This window comes from Myiozetetes cayanensis, unplaced genomic scaffold (genome assembly GCF_022539395.1).
Source record: "Myiozetetes cayanensis isolate MyiCay16 unplaced genomic scaffold, myiCay2020 scf27, whole genome shotgun sequence".
Lineage (NCBI taxonomy): Eukaryota > Metazoa > Chordata > Aves > Passeriformes > Tyrannidae > Myiozetetes > Myiozetetes cayanensis.
Window position 1 is genome coordinate 1,136,172 of NW_026087488.1, and position 24,148 is coordinate 1,160,319.

Below are 24,148 nucleotides of genomic sequence, written 5' to 3' on the forward strand. Positions count from 1 at the left end.
TGGGAGCTTACTAAGGAACTTTTTCCCTCCTGATTACAAGGGATGTGTGAATAAAGTAGAATGGTATTGATTCACACCAATCTATGCATCGACTGTGTGGGAGCCACTTGCAATTCCCAGCAGCACTGGAAAGCTTTGCAACAGGGAGAAATATGACCAGGCAAGTTGAGAAAATAAATTAAACTAGTGTCAACTTTTCTTGTTTCTTCCCTCATTATTAATGGATGGAATGGGGCTCGTTTATCAAGAAGAGGAAAAATTAATTGACGTGGGCTTTAATGTTATTATGCCTGGCTTGTCTGGTCACATTTCTTCATTTTTAATTTTTTTTTTTTTTTTTTTTTACTTTTTGAAAGGCATTTTATTACCGTTCACAGGACCAGCTGCCAAAACTATGGGTATAAACAAGAAAGCAGGTGCATAAATAATACCCCAGCAGGACTGGAGCTTTCTGTGTTTCAGGGCTTAAGTAACTGAAGTCTGGGGAGCGGAGCAGACGCGAGCGGGCGGGTCAGGTACGAGCCCTGACACAAAGGGGGAGCACAGCCTGAACTGGAGATCTCATTGCCATGCTGATGCTGCAGCGGGTGTCAGGATGGATGTTCCCGCCTGTCAGCACCGCTGGGGCTCGGGCAGCTCCCACGCCGGGCCCGGTGGGATCACGGACCCCCAGCCATGCTCGCAGTGGAACACGCTGTGTGCGTAGGGGGACTGATCCTGCACTAACAGTGACTTGTAACTCGGGGCTGTTCTTGCTGAGCAGCAGGAATGAGGTCTAAGCAGAGCTGTATCGATGTGATGTGGGCCATGTAAATCTCCTCCTTTCTCCTCTCCTTGCTTGTCTCCTGTTCTTTGGCATTGCTGTGCGGGACAAAAGAGCCCCGGTGATCCCCAGCTTCCCAGCATCTGTTCATGAACTCTCTGGTGCTCTGGCTGCTCTAAGAGCAGGACAAGGCTGTGCCAGCTGCAGAGGCTCCCCAGCCTCGCTGACAGTACGGGCACAGCTCGGGCAGAGGGAGCGCGGCCGATGAGATGAAGTGACTCGCTGCACACCATCAGGTGACCCCCAGACAGCCTGGCTGTGCCTGCCTCTGCTGAAGGTGGGTTTGACTCAGGAACCGTCTGTGAGGTGGTGATGGAAGCGGTGGCACCTGTGGCACTGCCCTGGCTGTGTGGGAGTGGGCACCCCACTGTGGCAGGGTCCCGGTCTGCCTATCGGAGCCCTGCGGGTCTCACCCCGGCATTAGCCTGGCTTTACCCTCCCTGGCTGGGGTACAGTCGCCTGTTTTCCTCATTTCCCTGCGCACACGGGCTCGGGGAGCGAGCCCTTTGCCCGAGTAAGCTGCTCTCGTGTGATGCTGCTGACGAGTGACGTGCTCGGCGTGTGCGGCCGCAGCTGCCACACCGAGCACTGTGCACAGCCTGGGCTGTGGGAACGGCCCTGCCAGCAGGGACAGGAGGTGGCTCTCGTGGCAGTGGTGTCGTCATCTTGGCTATATTTTACCAAGGTTGACGTAAAACCCTCAAGTGATGGCAAAAGCATGAAATGTAGTTGTGTAAAAAACCCAAAATACGCACCACGGGAGCACTGGCATTGGATATCTGCAGTCTGGTTTCTTAATAGTGTTTATGGCTTTTTACCTGTTCTTTTACAGTATTTTAATACTTTTATTTTTTCAGTCACCCTCTCTGAACGAAGTTGCTCTTGTTGCTGGAGTACCGTGGCAGGATGGGCTGGGCTGAGCTCCGTGGAGCTGCCTGCCCACGGGCCTGGGCAGCTTCTGCAGCTGAACAAGACTTGGGGTCAGAGGAGGTTTTTCATAGAATCACTGAATGATTTAGGTTGGAAAAGACTTCCCAGATCATCAAGTCCAACCTTTGACCAATCCCCCCCTTGTCCCCCAGCCCAGAGCACGGAGTGCCACGTCCAGTTGTTCCTTGGACACCTCCAGGGTGGTGACTCCACCACCTCCCTGGGCAGCCCCTTCCAGTGCCCTTTCCGTGAAGAATTCTTCCTGAATTCTTCTTTTTGGTGTCAGTAAGGTGTGTTGGAGGATGTGTCCTGCACCATGGGATGTCAGGTGTCTGGGCTGGCATCATTTTGGGGCCTGTTGGTGCACATTAACCAGCAGATGAATGGAGTGGAATGACTCCTTTTTCCCATTGGATGCCAAAGGAGGGTTTTTCACCTGAAGGTCATGGATACATGTCTCAGCTTCCTTTTATTCTGGCACTTGTCTTGGAGCCTCTTGTTTGGGGGCATCTGTTTGTCTCTTACTTTATTTTTTTCCCTCTTCTTTGTCTTTTCTTTTACAGAAAAGATTATTCAAATGAATATTCAGTTTTATTCATTTGAATAAAAAACCCAACCGTTTGACTCTGTTAAATGCTTATCTCTTAAATAGAGCTTGTTAGCTTCCAATAATAGCTTCATTCAGAAGGATGCAGTATAATTTCATTTTAAAACGTGTGCTCCTTGACAACCGGAATCCTATTTCTGTCACCGTTTTCAACAGCCGCCTTTGTTTTGGGTTAATCTTTTTCATACACTTTCTGAGAACGATTTTTTTGTTGACTCTTAGTCCCTCTCAGAAGAAATAATTGTCTATTTAGTCCAGGAAGGGTTCTGAGAGTTTTGGTAATTTAAAAATGAGCGTGCATTCATTATGGGAACTAATAAGTCATATGTGCAGGGGGATCTTTGTGTGGGTGCAGTTATTAAAAGTTGGAATCTGATATTCATAAAGTGAAACAAGAAAAGATTTATGGAATGGGTTGGATTGGAAGGGACCTTAAAGTCCATCCAGTCCCAACCCCGTCCAACCTGGCCTTGGACACTTCCAGGGATGGGGCAGCCACAGCATCCCTGGACAACCTGTGCCAGGGCTGAGGTCTCCCTTAAGAGCCCTGTTCCTCATCACTTCTATTAAGTTTTAGTTCTGGGTTGTATGACCTCTTGGGGGTTGTTCATATGAGGAGCAGTGGCACCTCTGGAAGTGCTGTGGGATTTAAGTGCCTGTTTACCTGCAGATGGAAATCCTGTGGTTGTCCCCAGTAAGTTGGAGGTGTTGGGAATCACAGAGATAAGATGTTGTGAGCCTTCAGCTCTGGATGCAGAGCCCTGTGTGGGCACCGGACCTGACCCTGCAAACCCCTACCCGTCCAGAGAGGATGGAAAGGGAGGTGGTGGTTGGTATTTTCACATTTCCAGTCTAACCAAGTGCCACAGATCTTTTTAGAAACCTGCAAATGCCTGCTGACACCTACAGATTGGTTTTTTTGTTGTTATAAACTGGAAGTGCAGGGAGCTGGCTGGCTATGTGGTTTAATGAGACAAATGATTTTTTGACAGACCTGTCTTTAAGGCATATGGAGTGGGAAGAGAATGGGAAACTCGTTTCCGAGTCCAGGCGTGTAATGACTGCAGTGGATTTCCTTGCAGTGTTTGGCATATTAGGGCTAATCTCCTGAATTCCCTCTGCCCTCCATCCTGGCACCGAGACCTGACACAAGTTGTGGGAGAAATCCTCAACTGCAGCCCTCGCTAATGACTTACTAATGACGAAGATGCTGCTGGTGCTCAAACAATTAATGACTTGTAGCCCTGGCCTGGCCATCTCGTGGCACCAGGCAGTCGGTCCCCGGCCTCCTGCGGCTCCCAGCTCCAGGAACTGCTCTGGGAATTGCCCAGTGCAGCCTGCACCAGCATTCCTGGGATGCCAGATTCAGGCAGTTAACCACAAACATTTTAGTTTTAACTACGGGTCTGTTTAAGGTGGATTTAAATGGAGTAATTTAGAAGGCAAATGAAAGACTTGAGTTATGTAAAAAAATTCAGGCTGCTGCCTGCTCTAAGTGCAAAGCAAAGCAGTGTTCTAAGCCTGGTGTGCTGTCAGATGATGTGTTATGCCTTGGAGAAGAGCTAGAAACAATTCCTGGTGGGTTTCCCCCCAGTGAGAGGGTCTGAAGAGGGATGGGAGCATTCCCCATTGCTACACATACTGTGCACTCCTGCAAGAACCATCTGCTCAGACCTCACCCTGAAACGCTTCCAGTGTCGAGTACTGTAGCCTGCAAAGTGTCTCCTGCACCTGGAGGTTGCAAGAAACCCCTATGTATTTTTAACACTTTCTGCTGTGCGCCACTGAAGCAAATTCAGTGTGTGTTTAGCGGGATGCAGCTTTCAATGCAGTTTGGGGGAATGGAGTTCATCCTGTTATTACATTTTTGAGATCTCATTAGCTTAATTTGTGTCGGTGTTGACTCATCAAGCCTCACGTAGCTCATGAGCTTGGGGTTTGTTCATTAGCTTGCTTTTTTTTCCTGAAGGAAGGAGCAGGGAACAGGGCAGTGTGGAGCTGTGGTGGGCTGCCAGATTCCCTCAGTGCAGCCCCAGCAGAGCAGGCAGTGAACAGCTACAGGCAGGCAGCAGGCATCAAACAGCCTCAACCAGCCCCGGTCCGTGGCTCTTTGAAGCACCAGCGGAGAAGAGAGGAACGATTAGATCAGAGGCCTTAAACGTAATGGGTTCCTGGAGGCCTCAGGATGTCCTGATGAGGTATTAGAGGAAGTAATTCAGGAAGAAAGGGACAAATAACCACCTCCGGAGCTGGGCTGACCCGGCACGCGGCAGCGGGGCCGGGCGGTGTGTCGGAGCACGTGGAAACAAAGTGCTGCTCTGTGTTGGGGAAGCACTGGGGTTTTTTTTTTCCTTACCAGGGGTAAATGAGGAATCATCTTCTGTCTTCCCGGATTTTTATGGTTTTTGGGTCGTGTAATGAGTCAGCTCTAATGGAGAAGTCCCATGGAATTAAACAAGAGATGAAATCAATATGGTTCCATGGAAATATAATTGGGTTTTGTAGAGATTGCTCTTAAAAACCTATAAGGTGTAAAAGAAAATACGGCCTTATTGTAGTTTCTGAGCCATCATGTAACTGGAGTGTAACTATCCATTAAATTCTGCAGGATGGATCAAAAAATCCATAAGGAGGTTTTAATTCTCCATTAAATCCTATGGAAGAGCTGGAACAGAACAGTATTAATTTTCCCTGAGACAATGCTTCTTCCCTCCATTAGTCTGCAATAAGCTCAGGAACAGCTCCATAGGCAGCAGGTGTAGTCACACGTGCGTGTTGTTATGGAAGTTTTCCAAAGTCCCAATGGCTAAATAAAGCTTTATTAAAACGAAATTGTTAAGCTTAACTAATGTTTTCCTTCCCTCTTCCCCTTTTTGTATCTTTATTAAATAGGATTTGGCTTCGTAACTTTTGAAAATGAAGACGTGGTGGAAAAAGTCTGTGAAATTCATTTCCATGAAATCAATAATAAAATGGTGAGTTGATGGTGCTCCGCAGGGTGTCGGTGACAGCGAGTTCTCACCTCGGCTCATAGACATGAGCTGTGCCTGGGGGGTGGGTGGTGGCCCTCTGGGACGCCCCTCTGGGAGGTTGGTGGGGTGCTGGGCACGCTGTGCGTGGCAGAGGGGTGCTGAGAACAGGATGGTGCTGAGCCTGGCCCACGGCTGGCCCAGCCCCTGCTCCTGTCCCCCCGCAGCAGGATGGGGGTGTGTCCCCCATGGCACAGGCTCAGGCAGCCCCCCAGAGCACCTTTTGGTCGTGGGGAGGCCAAAGGACTGAGGATGGTGGGAGTTGTTGACCTGCTCAGCTTCTCAAGAAGCGTTTCTGCTCCTCCTCCTCCTCCTCCTGCCCACGCGGTTGGAGCCAGGGCAGCTGCTGAGCGATGGCATTAGGGGGGTTTGGAGGGAAGTGCCCTGGGGTGGCTCTTACAGCCCATGTGCTCCCAGAAGTGCTGTTCTGGCTGAGCTCCCGGGTCTGATCCTGCTCTGACGTGCCTGCTGGGCCGTGTCCCGGGAAGTCGTGGCTCTCTGCCAGGGAGCCACAGTCCCTTTCCACCCAGACCTGACCCAGGAGCCAGACCTGGGTGAAGTTCCTCCTCAGTGACAGGCAGGTCCCAGGTTGTGGGTTACCCTGTCAGTAAAGCCACTGAGCCAGATGAAAAGGGGCATTTGTATTTCAATTGCTGCACTAACTTTGATATTTTCAGCTAAAATATTCTTTTTCCCTTTGTCAAAACATCCTTTGCTTCTCAAATGTGTATTCAGATATGCATTGTATATTGGTCTGATATGTGTTCACAGACTTTAAATTCAATAATAGAGCTTTTAGTGTGGATAAGATCAAAGCAATCTCCTTGGCATATGCTGGAGGCCTGATTCAATATTTGACTTGCTAATTTTTCCCAGGGCACTGAAATAATATTCCTCATATTGTTCCTCACTGCAATATGCATCTGAAATAAAAGCGAGGGTCCCCTTGGCCAGCTGTGGGGTAGGATGGTGGGGCAGGTCTGGGGCAGTGCTCCTGGTCCTGTGGGAAGCCTCTTGCTCCACTTCAGGTGGATGCTGTGGGCTCTACCTCTGCCCTGGTCGAGCATCTTGCTGCCCATGGGCCCCTCCTGCCCTGGGGACTCCTGCCTGCCCCAGCTGCACCTCCCCTCAGCTACCTGTGGGGTGAGGGAAGGCTCGTTCCTCTTGATATAGTTACTAAATGCTGATTAATCTGCCTTAAAATTTAAGAAAAGAGCAAACCGCAACCACCCCCAGACGACAGACCCGGTAACAAATTAGGAAGTGCTTGGGATGTAAATTTAGGGATCGGCAGGTGGGAGGGCAGAGCTCCAGCGCCACGCTGCAGGATTTTCCTACCCACAGCAGGTGGGCACATGTCATATCACGCTCCATGGGTTTAGTTATTCCCACAATAGGCTTTTCTCTGGAGTAGGGCTCAGCCTTTGCCTGGCTCAGGATTGCCTGGCTGGGGTGCTGGGGGGGTGATGGATGGAGCAGCAGGTGCTGGTGTGTCCCGCTGCCAGCAGCAGGGCAGGGCACAAATGTTTGATGCTTCATCCCTGGGTCTGTACCCACGGACTAGAAAAGCCTCACCTGGTTCTTGGTATCCCCTGGGAGAGGAGAGTGGGGGAGAGCTGTTGAGAGGATCCCTTCCCAGGCAAAAGGCTGCATGGGAACATGACAGCAGCACAGGGAGTGTGGAGGATGGGACAGGGTGGAAACACTCAAGGAACATCACAAGGAGCCAGAGAAACAGTGTGGGCTGTTGGTGTTTGTTGTTGGATAATTAAAATACCTCCTGCTTGCTCGGTGCATGCTCCAGGTGCCACCGTGCTCTGAACGCTCTCTTCTTGTCACTTCTTCAGCACTAATTTTGAAAGCAGCCCACGAGCAAGGGGATGAGACATGATCCTGTTTTGGGACTGAGTCATCGTCTTGCTGATGTGTCTGCAGATGAATTGCCAGACCCACGCAGGGGCAGGAGAGCTCGTGTGTGTGCCGGGGAGCTGGGGCAGATGGTCCAGATGCCCAGGGTGACACCCAGCTGGCCAGGGGCAGCACTGGGCACGGATCTGCTTGGATCATGGCCCCCTGTAGCCTTGAGCTGTGGAGGGGACGGGCTCTCACAGCCCCAGCCCGAGGCGGTGGGGTTTGCACTGTTCCATGAGCTGGGACTGGGACACCCCATCCTCATCCCCATCCCTGTCCCCCTCCCTGTCCCCATCCCTGGCTGCTCAGCTGGGGTATCCACGGCTCTGTGGGCACCGACTCACCCTGAGCTTGCTCTTCCTCGTGTGCTGACCTCTGTCATTTCCCAAAACGCAGGGGCAAGCAAAGGGCAGGGGGTGGCTGCTCCCAGGCCTATTTCCAGCTCCTGTCTCCCTGGCAGGCTATTTTTAGCTCATCCATTCTACTTCTGTTGCCATCCGTAAAGCCTAGAATGTCAACTGTAATATTAAACGAGCAGTGGGGAAGTGAAAAGAAAATGCCAGGGAGGTATTTAATAAATGAAACTCGGAATTTACGTGGGAGGCCAAAGATGCTCCAAGCGTTGCAGGGGGACAATAAACCCAAACAAGCTGTCCCTGGATTATTGTTCCTTTGACAGGAGCAGGCAGCTTTGCAAAGACACCTGGTTTTCTAATGTGGTGCAGAAGTGGCTGGAAAAGAAATGTGATGGAGTAATTTATTTTCCCCTGGATCCCACTGTGATGGAGTCAGGGTACAGTGGGACACACGCTGCTGAGAGGGGCCATGAGCCAAGCCTGCAGTCAGGGTCTCACGTCAGGCTCTGGAGCAGCTGACAGAAATGTTGGGCTGTTCTAGAACAGGCTCTGACACTGCCCAGCACCTGTGGCTCTTCCTCTCTCTCAGGGTGGGGTTTTGTGGGGTTTGTGTTTCTTTTGTTGTGGGGTTTTTTTAGTGCACTGATGCTCTTCAGGTTCTCCCCAAGCTGTGTGGTGCCATTTCAGATGTGTCGGTCACAGACTGGTTTGGGCTGGAAGGGACCTTAAAGCTCATCTCATTCCCACCCCCTGCCATGGGCAGGGTCACCTTCCAGGTTGCTCCAAGCCCCATCCAGCCTGGCCTTGGACACTTCAGGGATGGGGCAGCCACAGCTTCTCTGGGCGACCTTGCTCGTGCCTGTTCCAGTTCAGCTGGTTCCAGGGCCTGCCTTTGATCAGTGATCTAATACATCAACAGACCCACGATCTAAGGCATTTTCCCAAATAAGCTTATAGCCTCTCTGCTGCTGCCTGGTGCAGCTTGCCATGGTGTGAGTGACATGGTGTCCCCAAGGTGAGCAAACCCCAACAAACTGCGGATCACACGTTTCTGGCACGACAAAGTCTCCTTGTCTGTGGGTGGTTCAGTGGGGGTTTGTGCATTGTGGATATTGTGCATTCTGCTTTCCTGAAAATAGCCCTGGTTTCCCTGGAAAGCTGTTAGCCAGCGTTTGTGAGACATCCTGGGCTGAGAGCTGACAGCCTGTTTTGTTGGCTGGGTATAAGAGGCTTTTCACTCCCCAGCTCTGCCCTCCTGGGTTCCCGTGGCTGCGACTGTTCTGCTTGACCCAGGAGTACCCCAGTGTAAGGTTCATTCTCCAAACTAGACTAAACAAAAATAGTGAATTTTAGTTTCCCTGCCTTTTTTTTGGTTTTTTTTAGCCTAAGAGTTAAACCTTTCTTTGTTGGGCTGCTGAAAGTGAAGCACATCCTTGTACAGGAAGGTGGAAAAAATCTGGAAATTATTAAGATGCCCAGAAACACTGAACTGAAAGTTTGAGTGAGGTCCAGATTTATATACAAAGACTCTCATCGGGCAGTTCTCGGGGTGATTTGATAAGGAGCTGAGCCCTGACTCATAAATCTGCATCCATTCCCTCTTGGAGAAGCCCCATTGCACATCGTGGCACACGATCCCTGCTGCCTCCGGGGTTTCCACTTGCAGTAACTGTGGCTTTAGGGTGATTATGGCCATCTCCATCCCTTCCCCATGAAGGACAGAGCTGGATTCTGGCAGAAGAGCAGCAAGCTCCCTTTTTTTCCTGCTTTTGCTGTTGGTGATGAGGCACCATCGAAGCCCCCTACGGATCCACTCACATTTTGCTTCATCTCTTCTTCTGGTATTGTCCCAGTTTGCTGATGGGCTGGTGTGTGGGCAGCTTCCCAGAGCACCTCATGGTCTGGCAGTGCTGCCTGTGGAGTGTAACAGTCTCCCCTGGGTGAGCTGCCTGGACTGGAGTCAGGCAGTCCTTTCTCCCAGGACGGCACAGCAGGGCCAGGCTCCCGGTCCCGTATCCCACCTGTCATCCCTCCCATGGGGAGAGAGTCTCTGCTGGGTAACAGAATATTCTCGCCCTCTATGTGGGGTATACTTGTTTACAGAAGCTTAGAAATTATTTTGCCTTCCTACTGGTGACTTTTTGTTCCCCTTTAAATCCTGGTTAAAACTCCTCTGCAGCTCACTGCCATTTCCTTTGTATCCTCGTGTGCTGTGGAATCAGAAGCGATGCCAGGCTTGCAGAGAGCAGCGGTGGGCTGGGTTGTGGTTGCAAAAGCTAATTACTGGGTTATTGTTTCTAACAGTGCTAATCCCAACTTCATTTTCCTGTTAATTGTCCGTCCATCCAGACTAGATGGGTTTTGTCATCCTGACTGTGCAGTGCCGGTAGCTGCGAGGTGTAAGCGGTGCTGCCGTGACAGTGGGAGCGGTGGCCATCCCCAAAGATGTGGCTGTGAAATGTAGCGGCACTTCTGGTGCTCCCCCCGTCATCTGAGTGGAGGAGTCAGATTGGCAGACTCCTGTGCAGTGATCCCCTGTTTAAAAATCAGCAGAGGAGAGTTTGGGAGGATGTTGCAGTGCTGGTGTGGGGGCGGTGGGAGGCTGGCGCTGGTGCTCAGGATTCTGAGCTCGCCGTGTCCCTGGGTTCTGGGGTGATTCATAGAATCACAGAATGGTTTGAGTCAGAAAGGACCTTAAAGTTTATCTTGTTCCACCCCCTGCCATGGACAGAGATGTGGGATAACACAGCTCACTATCCTGGTGCCCAGCAGCCCAATCAGGGACCGTGTGTTCATCGTCTCAGGAAAACCACCCGCCTGTTCCAAGGCAACCCCATCATTGACAATCCCAGGTTTATGCAATTTTCAGTAGGCACCAGTCCCTGATCGGGCTGTTGGGCACTGGGATAATGATCCTTGTTATCCCACATCCCAGGTTTGCCTGGAGCAGCTGCCTGCTCACATGGGACACCTTGTACCAGGGGTGGAGGGATTGGGAGACCTGGAACCAACCCTCCTCAACAAATAGCCCCTTCCCGGCCCCTGCACCGTGGCTGTGCCACCATGTCTGCTGGGAGCCCTGCTTCCACTCTGGAATGGCCAGGCAAGGGCTGAGGGGAGTGTAAACATGCACAGAGCATCAAGGGACTGGTTGAAAAACAAATTAGAGGCACGAAGCTCAAACCTGTGGATTCAGCTCTCAGACAAGCGGTGCTCATCGTGCAAACCGTGCAGGTGGGGTGTCCCCGCACCCAGGCAGCTCTGGGCTGTGTGGCTGCACATCACCCTGTTGCTCAGAGCATGGACTGAGGTGTAGAGCCATAGGAATGGGTTCAGCTAACTCCAGTTAGCTCCAAACCAGCTGACTGGTGCGACTGTAGCACCAGTGCTAAGGGGACCACAGGGGCAGTCACCTGGAGGGGTGAGCTGGCATTGTGGAAAGTTGCTTTATTTCTCCCTTTTCCTGGTCAGAAAGGGGGTGGCTTAGGGTGCTGGATGTCCTGCATGTCCTGCTGCCCACAGAGCTGGATCAGTGTCTCACACAGGGATCACTCTGTGCTTCCAGAGGCATTAAGAAACTTCCAAAGGCAGCGGGAGTAACTGGAAGAATGCAGATCCTTTATTAATTGGGTTTACAGAAATTTTCTGCTGGGTAGAAATATTGATTCTTTATTCCTATTTTAAAAGGAGCTTTTTGTAATGATCACTGGGAGTCGTTTTCTGTTATCGATTGCAAGGGAGCTGTGCTGGAGCCCTCCCTCCATTCATCCCGTCCCACGAGTGCCGGTTTTCCTTTCAGGAACACGGAACTTCTTAAATCAGCATTTCTGTCATCTTTGGTGGGGGTGGGTGCAGTGGGTGGTTAAAGAGACATACACGTTTGCTCTCTTAAATCTGGTTATGCTATTCTGAAAGTTCACCTTTGAGGGGGAGGAGGTGTGGGGAGGCAAACGCTAAAAATAAACCTCCCCCCTTAAGTAGATCAGTTCTGCATTTGACATTTACATGGAATTCATTTGCATCTCATTTGTACATGTTTCTGCTCAATAGGTAGAATGTAAGAAAGCACAACCTAAAGAAGTGATGTTTCCACCAGGGACGAGAGGAAGGGCACGTGGATTACCGTATACCATGGACGCTTTTATGCTAGGGATGGGAATGTTGGGTAAGTGCCGGAGCCACCGCGCAGCTCCCGGGGCCGGAGGCTCCCCTGTTGTCTCCCTGATTTCCAAACCCTGAAACTGTAGGGGTGAGCAAATCCCTGCACCTGTGTGGGTGCGAGGCTGAAACTTTAGCAGGGGTGGAGTGGAGAAAATAATCCTGTCTGTGGTAAATGATTAACTCCCCCCCGCCTGGAATATAAAAAATTTGCATTTAAATGGATGTTTTAAATAGCCTGTTTTACTCTTACTCGCAAAAATAGAATGATGAAAGATGCAGTGTGTTCATTCTGACTAAAAATGATCTCTCCCCTTTTTTAGAGGAATTGAGTCACACATTATTCCCCTTCTTTTAAAGGTAGCTTTGACAGTTCAGCATAGATAATTGAAAATCTTGCTGGTTCTTAAATGACATGGATGGAGGAAGCGGGGAGATGCGTAACAGGACAGGTCGCAACAATAATTACAAGTTTCAAGGAGATGGAATGGTATTTTAGTCCTGAGTATTGTGTCCAGAAAATACTAATTAAATGGGATAAACGATATTTAATGGCAATATTCTATTTGTGCGCGAGGTCTATTTAGTTATAATTGGTTCTCATTTGTTTCTGCCTAGATAGTTGTTCTTTGTATATAACGTGACAACCTCTGGATACTCTCTCCTCAGCCAAAAGGCTGCAAATCCATTGCCAATGTTCTTTTGTAAAACCCCATATATTTTCAACTTTCTGCTTTGTATCCCTGAACTTTCCCTTGGTTGTCTCATGCTGTGTGCATAAAACTTGTGGGAATAAGGGGGCATCTGGAGGTGTCCTCTGGCAGCAAAGAGCCTTTCCCAGGCTCATGTCCCTGATGTGTAGCCTCTCTGGGATGCTTTGAATTTTCTGTCCTGTGTTTAGATGATCCCACAAACTGAGCACAAAAGCCCTTGGAAGCTGGGTTGCCCTGAGCTCTGCCAAGCAGGTCCGGGGGCTGCCTGAGATGCTGGAGGACCCCAAAGCCCCTGGGGTGGGCATCAGGTCAGAGGACTTGGTTCCTATGAGGATCAGGCTGTTGTGCTGAGGTGTCTGACTCCAGGCACCGCTTGATTTGATAGGAAAAACTCCCTGCCATGTTTGCTTTATCTCTGAATTAATAGTACTTCTGTTCGTGTGGCTGGAGCGATCCATTTCTGGGACGTGTAATTGGGTTATTTCGGCTGATCATCTGTTTTGCTGTCCCCACGCTCCACCGCCACCCTGCCCCATAGTGTTTGGAAATTACATTTTCTGCTTAAAATATTTATCTTGCTCTAGTCAGTCCATGATTTCGTTACCTGTGTGTTCTCAGTGTGCTCGAGCAAATGTACTTGATTTCTGATTTTGCTTCTCCGCCGGCGGTGCCCGGGGTTGGGCTGGTGGAGGTGGTGGGGCCACCGTGCTGGCCAGTCCTCCTGGCTGCAGGAGGAGAGAGTCCACGCCACCCTGGGAAGCCAGGAAGATCCATGGCATCATCATCCCTCTTGTGCCCACCACGTGGCCTCAGCCCTTCTCCTTGTGGCCGGGCAGGGGGTGAATGGAGCCGGGTTCGCCTCAGTGTCCTGAAGGGAAGATTCAGCGCTCGGGTGCAGCAGCAGTCACTCCCACCGGAGCTGCCCCTCCGGGAAGTGATTGTTTCAAGCTGTGAGAAGTAAGGGAAGAAGGCCTCAGCAAGTGGATCTGCACAGAGGAAGAGATGGGACCTGCCAACAGGTGCCCCAACTGTGTCCTGCTGCAGTGGTGGGTCTGGGCCAACCCAACCGGCGCTGCTCCAGCAGGGCCCGTACCGCGCTCTCCCTTCATTTCCAGTTGGGGTGACTTGCTCAGCACTAATGATTGATCCATGGTGAAAGCCAGGTGCTTCATTATCCACTCTAGATGGTGTTTCATCTTCCCAGTTCCTGCTTGCTGCAGTGGCACCGTGTTAAATAATTAAGTGCTAAACAAGGAGATTGCAGTGCGGGAGAGCAGAGCAGCCTGGATGGCCGTCAGAACCCCCCATTTCAAGGCTGCTGGGCCCGTCCCCGTGAGGAGAGGGGTGTAATTAACCCATCAAATGACAAGGCACAGAATCCCGTCACGCCGGAGGCAGCATCTGCCACAGCAGAGTGTTCTGCGGGGTCTCAGGAGGCCGGGTCAGCGCTATCCTGTTCCTCCTGTTCCGTGCCCAACTGGCCCAAACCAGAGCAAGTGGGACTGCTCTGGAAGGATTTTTGTACCTGTTTGCAGAAGCCCTTGTTCAAGGTCACCTTCTCCAGCTGCTATTCACGGGCAGAGGAGGGAATCAGAGGAACGAACGCACGAGACAACCCAAAGGAAGGAGCAGGGAGCGACTCCCTCCAAAGCTATTAAGGAAGTTGGTCTTTTTCATTAATCACAGCCTCCCCAAGGAGCCTGCAGCAGCCGGGGTCTAAAGGTGCGCAGGCAGCCGCTTCTGTGATGATTTGGTTGATTGGAGCAAAATTAAAGTGTTCTTCTGAACGGATTTTTTGACTCGGAGAGCGCGGGCAGGCTGAGCCGTCTGCCAGGAATGCTTCTGGGCTGTCTGGGGCTCGGGCTGCTCGTGGGACACACACGGTCTGGGGGAGAGCAGGGGCATTAATGAGCCTCTCTGCACAAAGAGCGGTCGGGGCAGTTTTGGTTCCACCAATCTCCCTCCCTCTGTCAACCCACCTTCCCTGTCAGGAAGAGCTGCTCCCCAGCCCTGGGGATGCTCCTGTGTCCCTCCCTGCACACATCTGTGGCTGAGTGGGAGCAGTTTGGTGACCAAGAAGTTCACCCTGTGCCTGGAGCCTCGCCACTGTCAGCTGGTCCTAGCATGCACTCCAGGAGCCTGTCACCCAAGGACATGATGGTGTCACATGTTACCCCACAGCTTGTTGCCCTCTGTTCAGATCTGTGCCTGCAAACTTGAAAAGAAGAGAGAAAAGAAGAAAGCAACATGAAGAGGAAGTGGTCTCTGTCTGCCCTCCCATCTGAAGCTGCTCTCTGGGAAGTGGCAGCCACCATGGCAGTGGTCCCGGTGGTGACACCCAGATCTGGATGTGACCCTGAGATGAGGCCCCATAACACTCATTTCTCCTGGCAGTGGGCATCTTACTGGTGTTTAATGTTAAAGTTGTGCTCCTTTAACTTGCAAATCCCTCCAGAGACAGGAGCACTCGCCCCCCAGAGCTTACACCCCTGGAGTGCCAGAGTGATGTCCGGTAGGATCCCCGGCTTTGGGAAGGTCTCTACCAGGGCTGTGTGTTCCTGCACGCGCTCAGTCTAGGTAGGCTGAGCTCATGCATAAAAGAAGCTTGTGCCCTTCAAAGAAAGTCATTCCTTTTTCCATCAGACACTGTTCAGTGGAGTAGCAGCTGCCTCTGAGGCAGGTTCCGATGGGGAGCCCTCGGTTAGCGCAGGCTGCCCCAGAGGCTGGCACGGTGCTCCAGCACCGCGGGCTCTGGCAGCAGCACCCGCCGCCGATGGGCACGGCTGCCATCAGTCACATCACTCCTGAGTCCTGTGAGAGGAGACAGGTCAGCCCAGGGCCAAGGGAGAAGCTTCTCCAGCAGATGTGTTTCTCCCCTCTAGCTGCTTCCCAGGATGTGACCACCCGTGTGTCTGTAGGAGACTATTTTTGGCTTTCATTCCTCCATGCCACAGGTGCCTCTGTCAAGGTCACAGCACGTTTCTTTTGGGAAAGACCCTCAGGATTGTTGTTGCAATGTGGGACTGTGCTTTGGAGGGAAGAGCCTGCCTTCCCTTGCAAATGACCTGGGGCTCCTCAGAGCAACATTTGGAGACAATCATTTTCTTGCATTTATTAGAGCATTTGACTTAATTTTTCAGATCTCCTTGATGTGCTCGGTGTTCCCACATTTGGAGCATGAGCTTTGTACCTCTCAGACCACCAGATTTTAAAATGAAAAGACATTTCCATAGGCTGGGCAGGAGCTGGGTGGAGGTGGAGGTGTGAAAGTGGTTTGATTGCTGATTTGAGTTCTGCTTCCAAGGGCAGGAGGGTCTTGCTTCAGAGGAGGGGAAAACTTGGAATTTTGGTTTACCAGCAAGGGATAGTTAAAGGGATTGATCATTCCCCAGGACTACCAAAGCAAATCAACTGCTCAGTGCCCAGTGAGGGATGAGGATGGCGCCTAATGGGAATGTTGGGTAGGTCAGCATGGCCATGATTTGGCTTGATGAAGCATCCACGTGGGCGCGGCGTTAACGCGCTATTGATATTCAGCCAGGCAATTTCTCCGTGTGGATCAGGCTTCGAGTCGTTAGAGCAGAGCCGGGCACTGCAGCAGTAAATGAAGAGGAAAATTGAAGTAATGTTGTATTATAAATTTATGATTTCATCTGCCTGACTTAGGGAGCGTTGAGCGCTGGCGGTGCCGGCAGAGCCCCCGGGCAGCTCGGCTGGTGCCGCAGCCATCGGGCACAGCCATGTGTGGCCAGGGAGAGTGGGGCTGCAGCAGGACTGCCCTGGGGTGGAGGCAGGACCATCCCAGGGCAGGCAGCAGATGAGGTGGCATCCAAAACCATTGTGGGCAGTTGCCATCTACCACTGTGCCAATCCAGCCAGGACCAACCTGCAGACCTCAGGTGCTGCCCAGCACATCAGTCCCCTGCACCCCAACAGTCATGGGCTGGCAGATCTGCTTCAGTGTTGTCTGAATCAAAATAAAACTTCGTTCTTTCCCTTGGCAAGGAGAGAGGCTGCGGTCGGACGCCGCAGAGTGATTTTTCAGCAGTGGTGTTAATGGCGCTACTTACTTAGCAAACAATCCATTTATCAATAGGGTTGTTTAAAAAAAAAAAGTAGAAAGGAAAAAAGGTTTGTAAAGCTTAACTCTGAAAGATCTGATTTAATGACAGAGGTGATTAGTTTCTAAGGGAATCCAGCTGTTGAGCTGTGAAATAAATAGTCAAGGGCTAAGCGGTGTGTACATATCGCTGAGAGCGCGATGTGCTGGCCGGGCATCGCAGGGCTGCCTTGGCTTGGCACTGCTTAATCCCATCATCAGAATTCATCCAAGCATTTTTATCTTGCAGTTTTAGATTATGATTAATAGTACGTTATATGTATATGTGAATGTGATCGGAAATGGAGGGACTTGCTGCAGCAGGAAAATAGTCGTGTGATGGATGAGAGTATTAAAGGATAAATAAAAGCAGAGGTGGGAGCTCCCCAGAAGAGCCATTTGGCTGCTGAACGGGGTTCTCAGCCTCCAGCCCAGTTGCTGCCAAGATTCCCACTGACTTTAGATAGTGGGAGCAAACTTTTCCTGATGGTTTCTTGATCTGGAGAGGTCTGGGCTGGCGCTGAGGATCAGCAGGGATGTTGCATTAAGTGCACTGGAATTGCAAAGAGCGGTGCCTGTTTTTAAGAAAACTGAGCGAGGAGAGGTTGAGGATCTGTGGGAGGTTAGAATTCTAGGAAACCTCCTGAGTGTGCAGGACACCTTGGGCCATCGGCTGTGCTGGTCAGAGCAGACAGCCGCGGTGGGACCACAGAGAACAGCTGCTCTGTGTAAGGGTGGGGAGGTTAAAACCGGGGTCACAGTGCGTGACCCCAGGGTTGCTGCCACCAGGACACAGTCAGGGACTGGTGGGACCTCCAGCATGTACACAAACAGGAGAGTGAAGCCCCCTCCCCTGGCCTGGCTGTCACTGCCTGTGGTCCCAGCACCACATAATGAGGGCAGACCCTTGGCCAAGCACCACAGGGCCAGCAGCTGAGTGGTGGCACCAGTGTCCATCAACACCCTCCCTGAGCTCTGCCTCACATTCCAGCTGCTCATTCCAGTGGGCAGGGTTACCACTCTGTGCCTTTACTGAGGCTTCTTTATGAACAGAATGATCTCAGATGGTTTCTTCTCCTAATCACCCTCCCCAAGCTGCCAGAGGTCGACAGCGTTGCTGCTCTACCTCAGAAATGGCTCTCGGAAGCGCCTCGCGCAGCTTCCTTTTACTTTCCTGAAAAATTAAAAGCTCTTTGACTCCCTGGCTCGTTTCTGCTGCTGCAGAAACTCTTTGATGTGTTAACTGTTGTCCTTCACACTCCCAGGATAAAGAATTACTACTACCTTAATCTCCAACTGTCAATAGCTCTGAAGCAAAGTACATTCATTGTAAGCTCTCCAAATGTCAGAGCAAACCCGTGTTATGTGTTTAGCCTTAGCATTTGGCATTTACTCTTCCAGCTAACAAGTATGCACAGTCCTTGGGCTCCAGACACCAAAGTGCATGTTAATTACCGAAGTGACAGGGCTCCTGCTCGGAGCTGGGCCAGCTCTAGATGTTTCTATTCAGGGTAATGATGAAACCTCTCTGCAGTTTGGCATGAGCAGAATAAATCTGATTTTTTAATACCTTCTGTAAAATCAAGTCTCACCCATCCTTCCTGTCATTGTGTATTGTATTTAAAAAAAACCCTCTTCATTAATCCTCAAAATCTCTCTCTCTCTTTCTGTTTTCTTTTACATTTCTGTGGTCTAGGTTACCCGAATTTTGTGGCAACGTATGGCCGAGGATATCCTGGATTTGCCCCAAGTTACAGTTATCAGTTCCCAGGTATGTACATTTCATTTGCAGATTTGCTTTATTTCCCCTCTTTCCTTCTTTTTTTTTCCTTTTTTTTTTCTTTTTTTTTAGTTTTTGTTTGTTTGTTTTCTTTTTTTGTTTTCTTTTTTTTTAATCCGTAGCTGCAAGCTGAGACAGGCAAGTCTGCAGGGAGCATCTCACACAACAGCAAATATTTTTTTATTTTTTTTTTTACTATTTTAAAAATAGATATTTATAGAGACATATTTTAAATACATTTTTCCTAACGTGTAAATTGGTACTGGTTATTTGAAAACAAACTTCTTAAATTAAAACATAAAGCAAGAGAGATCACTGAAGAGCTGTTACCCTCCCTTTGATGGGTTTTTCCTTTCATATATATTATAGAGCTACACACAGACACGCACACGCACACAGAGACCCGCACACACCTTCCCGTGCTGTCCTGTGGTAAGTGAATATTCAGCTTCGGAGTGAAAAGTCCGACCTTCCTGTGTTCTGTGTGGGGGTCTCGGGGGTCCTTCACTGAAGTAGTTTGGCGTGTTGGTGGTGGAGTTTGGTGTTGGTTGGTTCCCCCTCTCCTTGGCGTAGCCGGGGCTGGGGTGACTGCACAGCACAGCGGGGTCAGGAGGAGATAAATCAGAGAACCATAGAACGCAGTGGTTTGGGCTGGAAGGACCCTTCAAAGGCTATCTAGTCCAACCCCCCTGCAATGAGCAGAGACATCTTCCACTAGATCATTGCTCGGAGTCGTGTCCAGCCTGACCTTGAACGCTTCCAGGGATGGGGCCTCCAGCAAAGCCCATCCAAAGCCCCTTGTCCTTTCCAGCACATCCACGGTGGGACTGACACCACGCAGGACAGGGAGTTTCCTTCCCTTCCACCCTGGGGCTTTCCCAGCAGCAGTGCTGTGTTTGTGGCTGAAGCCCCGCCTGGCCACTGTGAGACCCCAGCGGGCCTTGCCGTAAATTCGTGAGCGCCCTCATCACAGGGGCTCGCACCCTGCAGCTCCACCACCCCCTGCCGCGCTCCTCGGGGCTCAGAACAACGGGCTGGGAGCTTGGGGTGATGGGGAAACCAAGTGAACCCCCTGTAGTGAGCAACAGCAGGGCAGGAGGAAAACCAGCATGCTCACAGGAAGGTCCTGTGGGATGGGTGGGGATGTGGATGGATGCTTGGCTTTACCTCTGGCTGGGCAGACACAGAGCCTTGTGTTTGGCCCTGGGTCGTTAGGATGAGACCCTGCTTTGGAAGAATGTGGATTGTCATCATCTGTAGGACGAGCAGTGTCCTTGGGATGGGGCTTTTGTGCAGCTGGTTTTTGCAGGACTGATAACACCAAGGGTAGCAGCGCTGTGAGGGTTTATTTTCTGAATCCTACCAAAAGCTCAGCCATCTCTTCCCGTCTGTGCTGCACCCTCCCGGGCCAGGCCCGAAACAACCAGGGTGTCAGTGGATCTGGGCAGGACAGGGAGGGCCAGCAGCAATGGGTGGCATGGTGCTAGTGGGGACAAGGCAGGTGACCCCCTGGAGACCCCACTGCTGCTCCACTGGAGCCAGGGGGAGAGTCCAGTCCTGCAGGATTGCAGCTGGGAGTTGGATGTGAGGAGGAGGCTTCAGCAGGCGCTTGTGTCTTGTCTCACACTCTCCTCCTGTTCCTCACGATTCCTTGTGGCAACTGATACGTATGAAGGCACTGAAAGAGAGACTCCTTTGATAGGTTTAATGATGGAAATCATCAGAGCTTAGATGAATTTAATTATAAACGTCTAAAACGAACGTGTCTGCTGCCTGGCAGCAAAGGCACCCTTCAACTCGAACCCTCCTTAGATATATTTTTGTTAAGGGCCTTGTTTTCCCAAAGCAGGCCTTCCAGTTACTGCCTGGCTATTTTCAGTCTCCTGCAGAGATGGAACATGGAGAAAAAGATCCAAGTGGGTTGTCAGCACTAAAAAGGTGCACCAGCTGTGGGCCATGGGGAGCCTGCAGGAGCCGGGCAGTGCTGGGACACGCTCAGGGTCCTGTCTCACCTTGTTGGGTTTCCCTGCCCCAAAGCTCTGCCCCTGCTCCACTCCCACTCAGATCATTCTTCCTTAGCAATCAGAACCTTATCAGAGTTGTTGGGGGGTTCTCAGATGATTTGGAGCATGACCTATCAGAGCGGTGCAGGGCATGGGAACCTCCTGGCCAGAGCACAGCATCCCGGAGGGGTCAGGGCTGGCAGCAGGATGGGGTGTCCCCCTTGCTGGAGCAGGTGTTTGGGGACAGAGAGCCCAGTGCCAGGGAGCCATTTGGGAGCAGGGCAGGAGCTGAGGACAGGGATGTGCTGACCCTTCCCCTCGTGCGTTTTGGCACTTGCAGAAGTGCTTGTGGGGCTCGTGGTGTGGCTGTGTCTTGGAGTGTGGGACAGGCATGTGCAAAACAATGGAGAGGAATCCAAAATCTGGTTTTTTAGTAAGTTGTCAGGTCCAAAATCTTAATGTTGTGATTTGGAGAGAGAAATTCTCAGCTGTTTCTGCAGGAGCATCCTGGGCTGTTGGTCTGAGAGCTTCCTCTGCCTCCCGGCTCCGCGACACCCAGCCGTGGTGGTGGTCAATGTAAACGTGCATATCAATGTACAGTCACACTCCTGGGGTTCCTCTGGGGGGAGGGCTGGCAGTGTGTGTGACACAGTGCAGTGTGTTCTGCAGGTGCCCGTGCTCCGTGTGCTGGGCAGGGGCCGGGCTGGCGTCACCCCGGAGGGTGTCGGGGCAGAGCTGGGCTGGCACAGGCACCGTCCCAACTGGGCTCCTGGTCCATCCCAGCACAGGTCACACTGCCCTAGTTACTATTTCAATACATTAAGACCAAAAAAAGGGAATTCCTATCTGGTTGAACTGTCCTGATGGTATTTACTGTTGTCCAAGTGAAACGAGGTACGAGTGCCACACCCCACCTGTTTGCACTCCCATTCCCATGTCCGTGGTGGGCACGGCACTGCTGGAGCTGCGGGCAGGGTCCCCTCACAGCCTGTCCCACATCCTGTCCCACATCTCAGCCATTTCCTATGGCACAGGACAGCCCCTGACTCCATGGACAAGACACATGCAACCCTTTGGTGACTGCTCTGTCCCCTCCCATCCCGTTATTCCCTCCATCCCTTCCTCATACAATACATTGCCTCTTTTATTTTAATTGCAATCACTCCCTTTCTGTGTCTCTTTTTTATTTTATTTTTTTTTTATTTCTGGGACTTATCTTTTCAGTTTAATCTATTAATTTCTGTTCTTATTTCACTTTGCAGACTATTTGCCGATTTCACAAGACATAATTTTTATCAACTAGTTCTTAAAGATGCATAACAAATTAATCGGGGTTTACTACAGTGCTAATGAGAGAGAGACAGAGAAAGCCTGGGTGGTCCATGTTTAATATCACTGTCCACTGAAAAATTGCTGCTCTTACTGGCTGGTTTGATTGACTGGACTTTTTATTTTATTTTTATTTTTTTAAAGGCTCCATATCCTCACTGCTTTGAGTTTGCTTTTTATTTTTTTTTTATTATTTTTTTTCCTCTGCTTTGTTATGAGTTTTTAATGCCCACTTGGAATGTAACTCACAAGGATGGGGTCAGGGGCGTTCCGAAGGCATGACTTCTCACAAACTTCTTAGAAATGGTTTTATCAATGAAGTAGGAAGGGTGATTGGGTTGATTGGGTCTCACAAACAGCCCCAACGAGAGCGATTGGCGCTTTTTAACGTGGGGACACCCAGCAGTAGCACAAATGGGATGCAGGGTGGAGCAAGACGGGTGTCTCCTGTCCCTGGGATCACGAGCAGCGCAGGGTGTAATTATTCCAGTTAGTGACCCGATGGCTGCCACAGAGCACCCGTGCCCTCAGTCCATTCCCTTGGGTCGGGGGCTCTTGGAGAGCTGCCACAATCACACAGAGGCCACGGTGAGGTGCCCCCAAGAGAGGGGCCGAGGCAGTTCCTGCCCCCAGAGCGATCCCTGCCCCGCTCCCAGAGCCCGTGGAGCTCTGAGCAGCCTGCTCTAGTGGAAGGTGTCCCTGCCCTGGGAACGAGGTGAGCTCTAAGGTCCCTTCCAACCCAAACTGTTCTGGGGTTCTGTGATCCCAAGCTCTGACCGCCCCTGCCCCGCAGCCAGCGCAGCTCCTGCACACTCCTGCACCCGCTCCTCCTTCCAGACTTCGCTTGCAAATCATGGGGGAGTTTCCTAAATTCTGGCCAAGCTTTCCCTGCTTAAGCTGCATCTTGCACCTCTTCATCTCCACCCAAATCGCAGGGGAGCTGCAAAGCTCCTGCCATTGGCTTTAACAAGGCTGGATTCTGGACTTTTGGGTAGAAAACACACACTATATTTAAAGTCTGCTTCTCTTGAAGTGTTTCTACCCATTTGATAAGTTTGTGAGAAGTACGTTGCATGCTTACAGTAGAACTGTAATGCATTTTAATGTTTGTTAATCCACTTGTTTAAAATGTCAGTGTCAAAGGCTCTACAATCCACGGCTGTGCTGTTCATTTCATTAAAGATGCTTGATGTAATAATTGGGTAGTTTTCTTTTGACTCTTCTGCAGGCAATAGCTTTTTTTAATCTGTATGGCTTCTTATTATTTTGTTTGGGTTTTTTTGCTATGAATTGCTTTGCTTTTGTGAACTTGTCTTAGTGTGCATGATTTGCAAACATTTCGGCTATTGTGAATTTTCTCATTTTTTGTAAATAGTCCATCTGTGCTTTTCTTTTTTTTTTTTCTTTTTTCTTTTTTTATGACTTTTTTTCCTGTAAGTAACTGAGGTAGAAAATAATAATAAATTGTTTACAACGGATCTGCTGTGTTGCTGCTCTCTTAGCTTGCAGTTTTAATATTTGGGTTTGGACGCCCCAAATAACCAGTACCAATGACAGTTGAATAAAAGAATAAAACAACCATCACTCAGAGTGTGTGACCCGGTGTTTGAAGAACCTGCAGAGGAACAGTCACGTATGAGGTGTGTTTACAGCAAAAATTACACCCAAAAAAAGAGACAACATTGCACTTGTAATTGGGGGGAGAGGAGTGATCTGTGTTAAAATTGCAGCATCCCCACTGGTGCTCCACTGCTGTGGTGGGATTTTCTGGCACTGTCTTTATCCCAGTTATACTTTCTCTCATCATCACCTGAATGTTTGGGCGTTCTTGAAGTTTCGTAGAAGCCTTCAGGTCAGGAATTTAAATTATTTATTTTAATTAAGGGTTTGTTTGCTTGTATGTTTGTTAAAGCTTAATAAAACCTTTGTGTATGGGGAGAGGTGGGAAAAACAAATATTTTCACAGACTTTGCAGAGCTCAGGGAAATACATTTGCTTATTAATAATGGTGCTGTAGAAGCCAGGAGCCCAGCCTTGGGTCACACTCCTGCAGTGCCTGGGGCAGTGGAAATGCCACACAGGATGGTTCAGAGTCTAGACCGGTGGGCTTTGTGATTATGAGAGCATTTAAACCAACTTTGTGTGAATCTACAGAGCTTAATTTAGTGTCTTTCCTGATGCCAGTCCCAAACAGTTCACTTGTTGCCCATCAGTGCTGGATAGGGAGATATTTTGTGTGAAAATTATTTGTGGCACTTGCCTAGTAGGTAATAACTAGAAAGTAGTTATTTTTGGGATAAGGAAAAGGAACTGGTGCCAAAGACAAGGGGAATTATGACAGACAAAGGCACAATTATTTTTAAATGCTTGAGGCTTCTTTGTTGTGGTGTCTGAGAGAAGGAGATGAGGG

At 50.3% G+C, this 24,148-nt stretch overlaps 1 protein-coding gene across 12 annotated transcripts in view; it reads left to right on the forward strand.

The window, feature by feature from the left end:
- The window catches only part of MSI2 (musashi RNA binding protein 2), a 220,201-nt gene that overhangs the window by 161,067 nt on the left and 34,986 nt on the right, over window positions 1–24,148 (forward strand). For 10 of the 12 annotated variants that reach the window (XR_007629773.1, XR_007629774.1, XM_050322098.1 and 7 more), the window contains exons 8-10: window positions 5,253–5,335; window positions 11,707–11,821; window positions 18,323–18,397. Coding sequence is in view for 10 of the 12 variants with exons in the window: in XM_050322098.1 (XP_050178055.1) it covers window positions 5,253–5,335; window positions 11,707–11,821; window positions 18,323–18,397 (273 nt within the window). In the remaining 2 variants the exon portion in view is untranslated. The other 2 variants (XM_050322105.1, XM_050322104.1) reach the window with 2 other exon arrangements.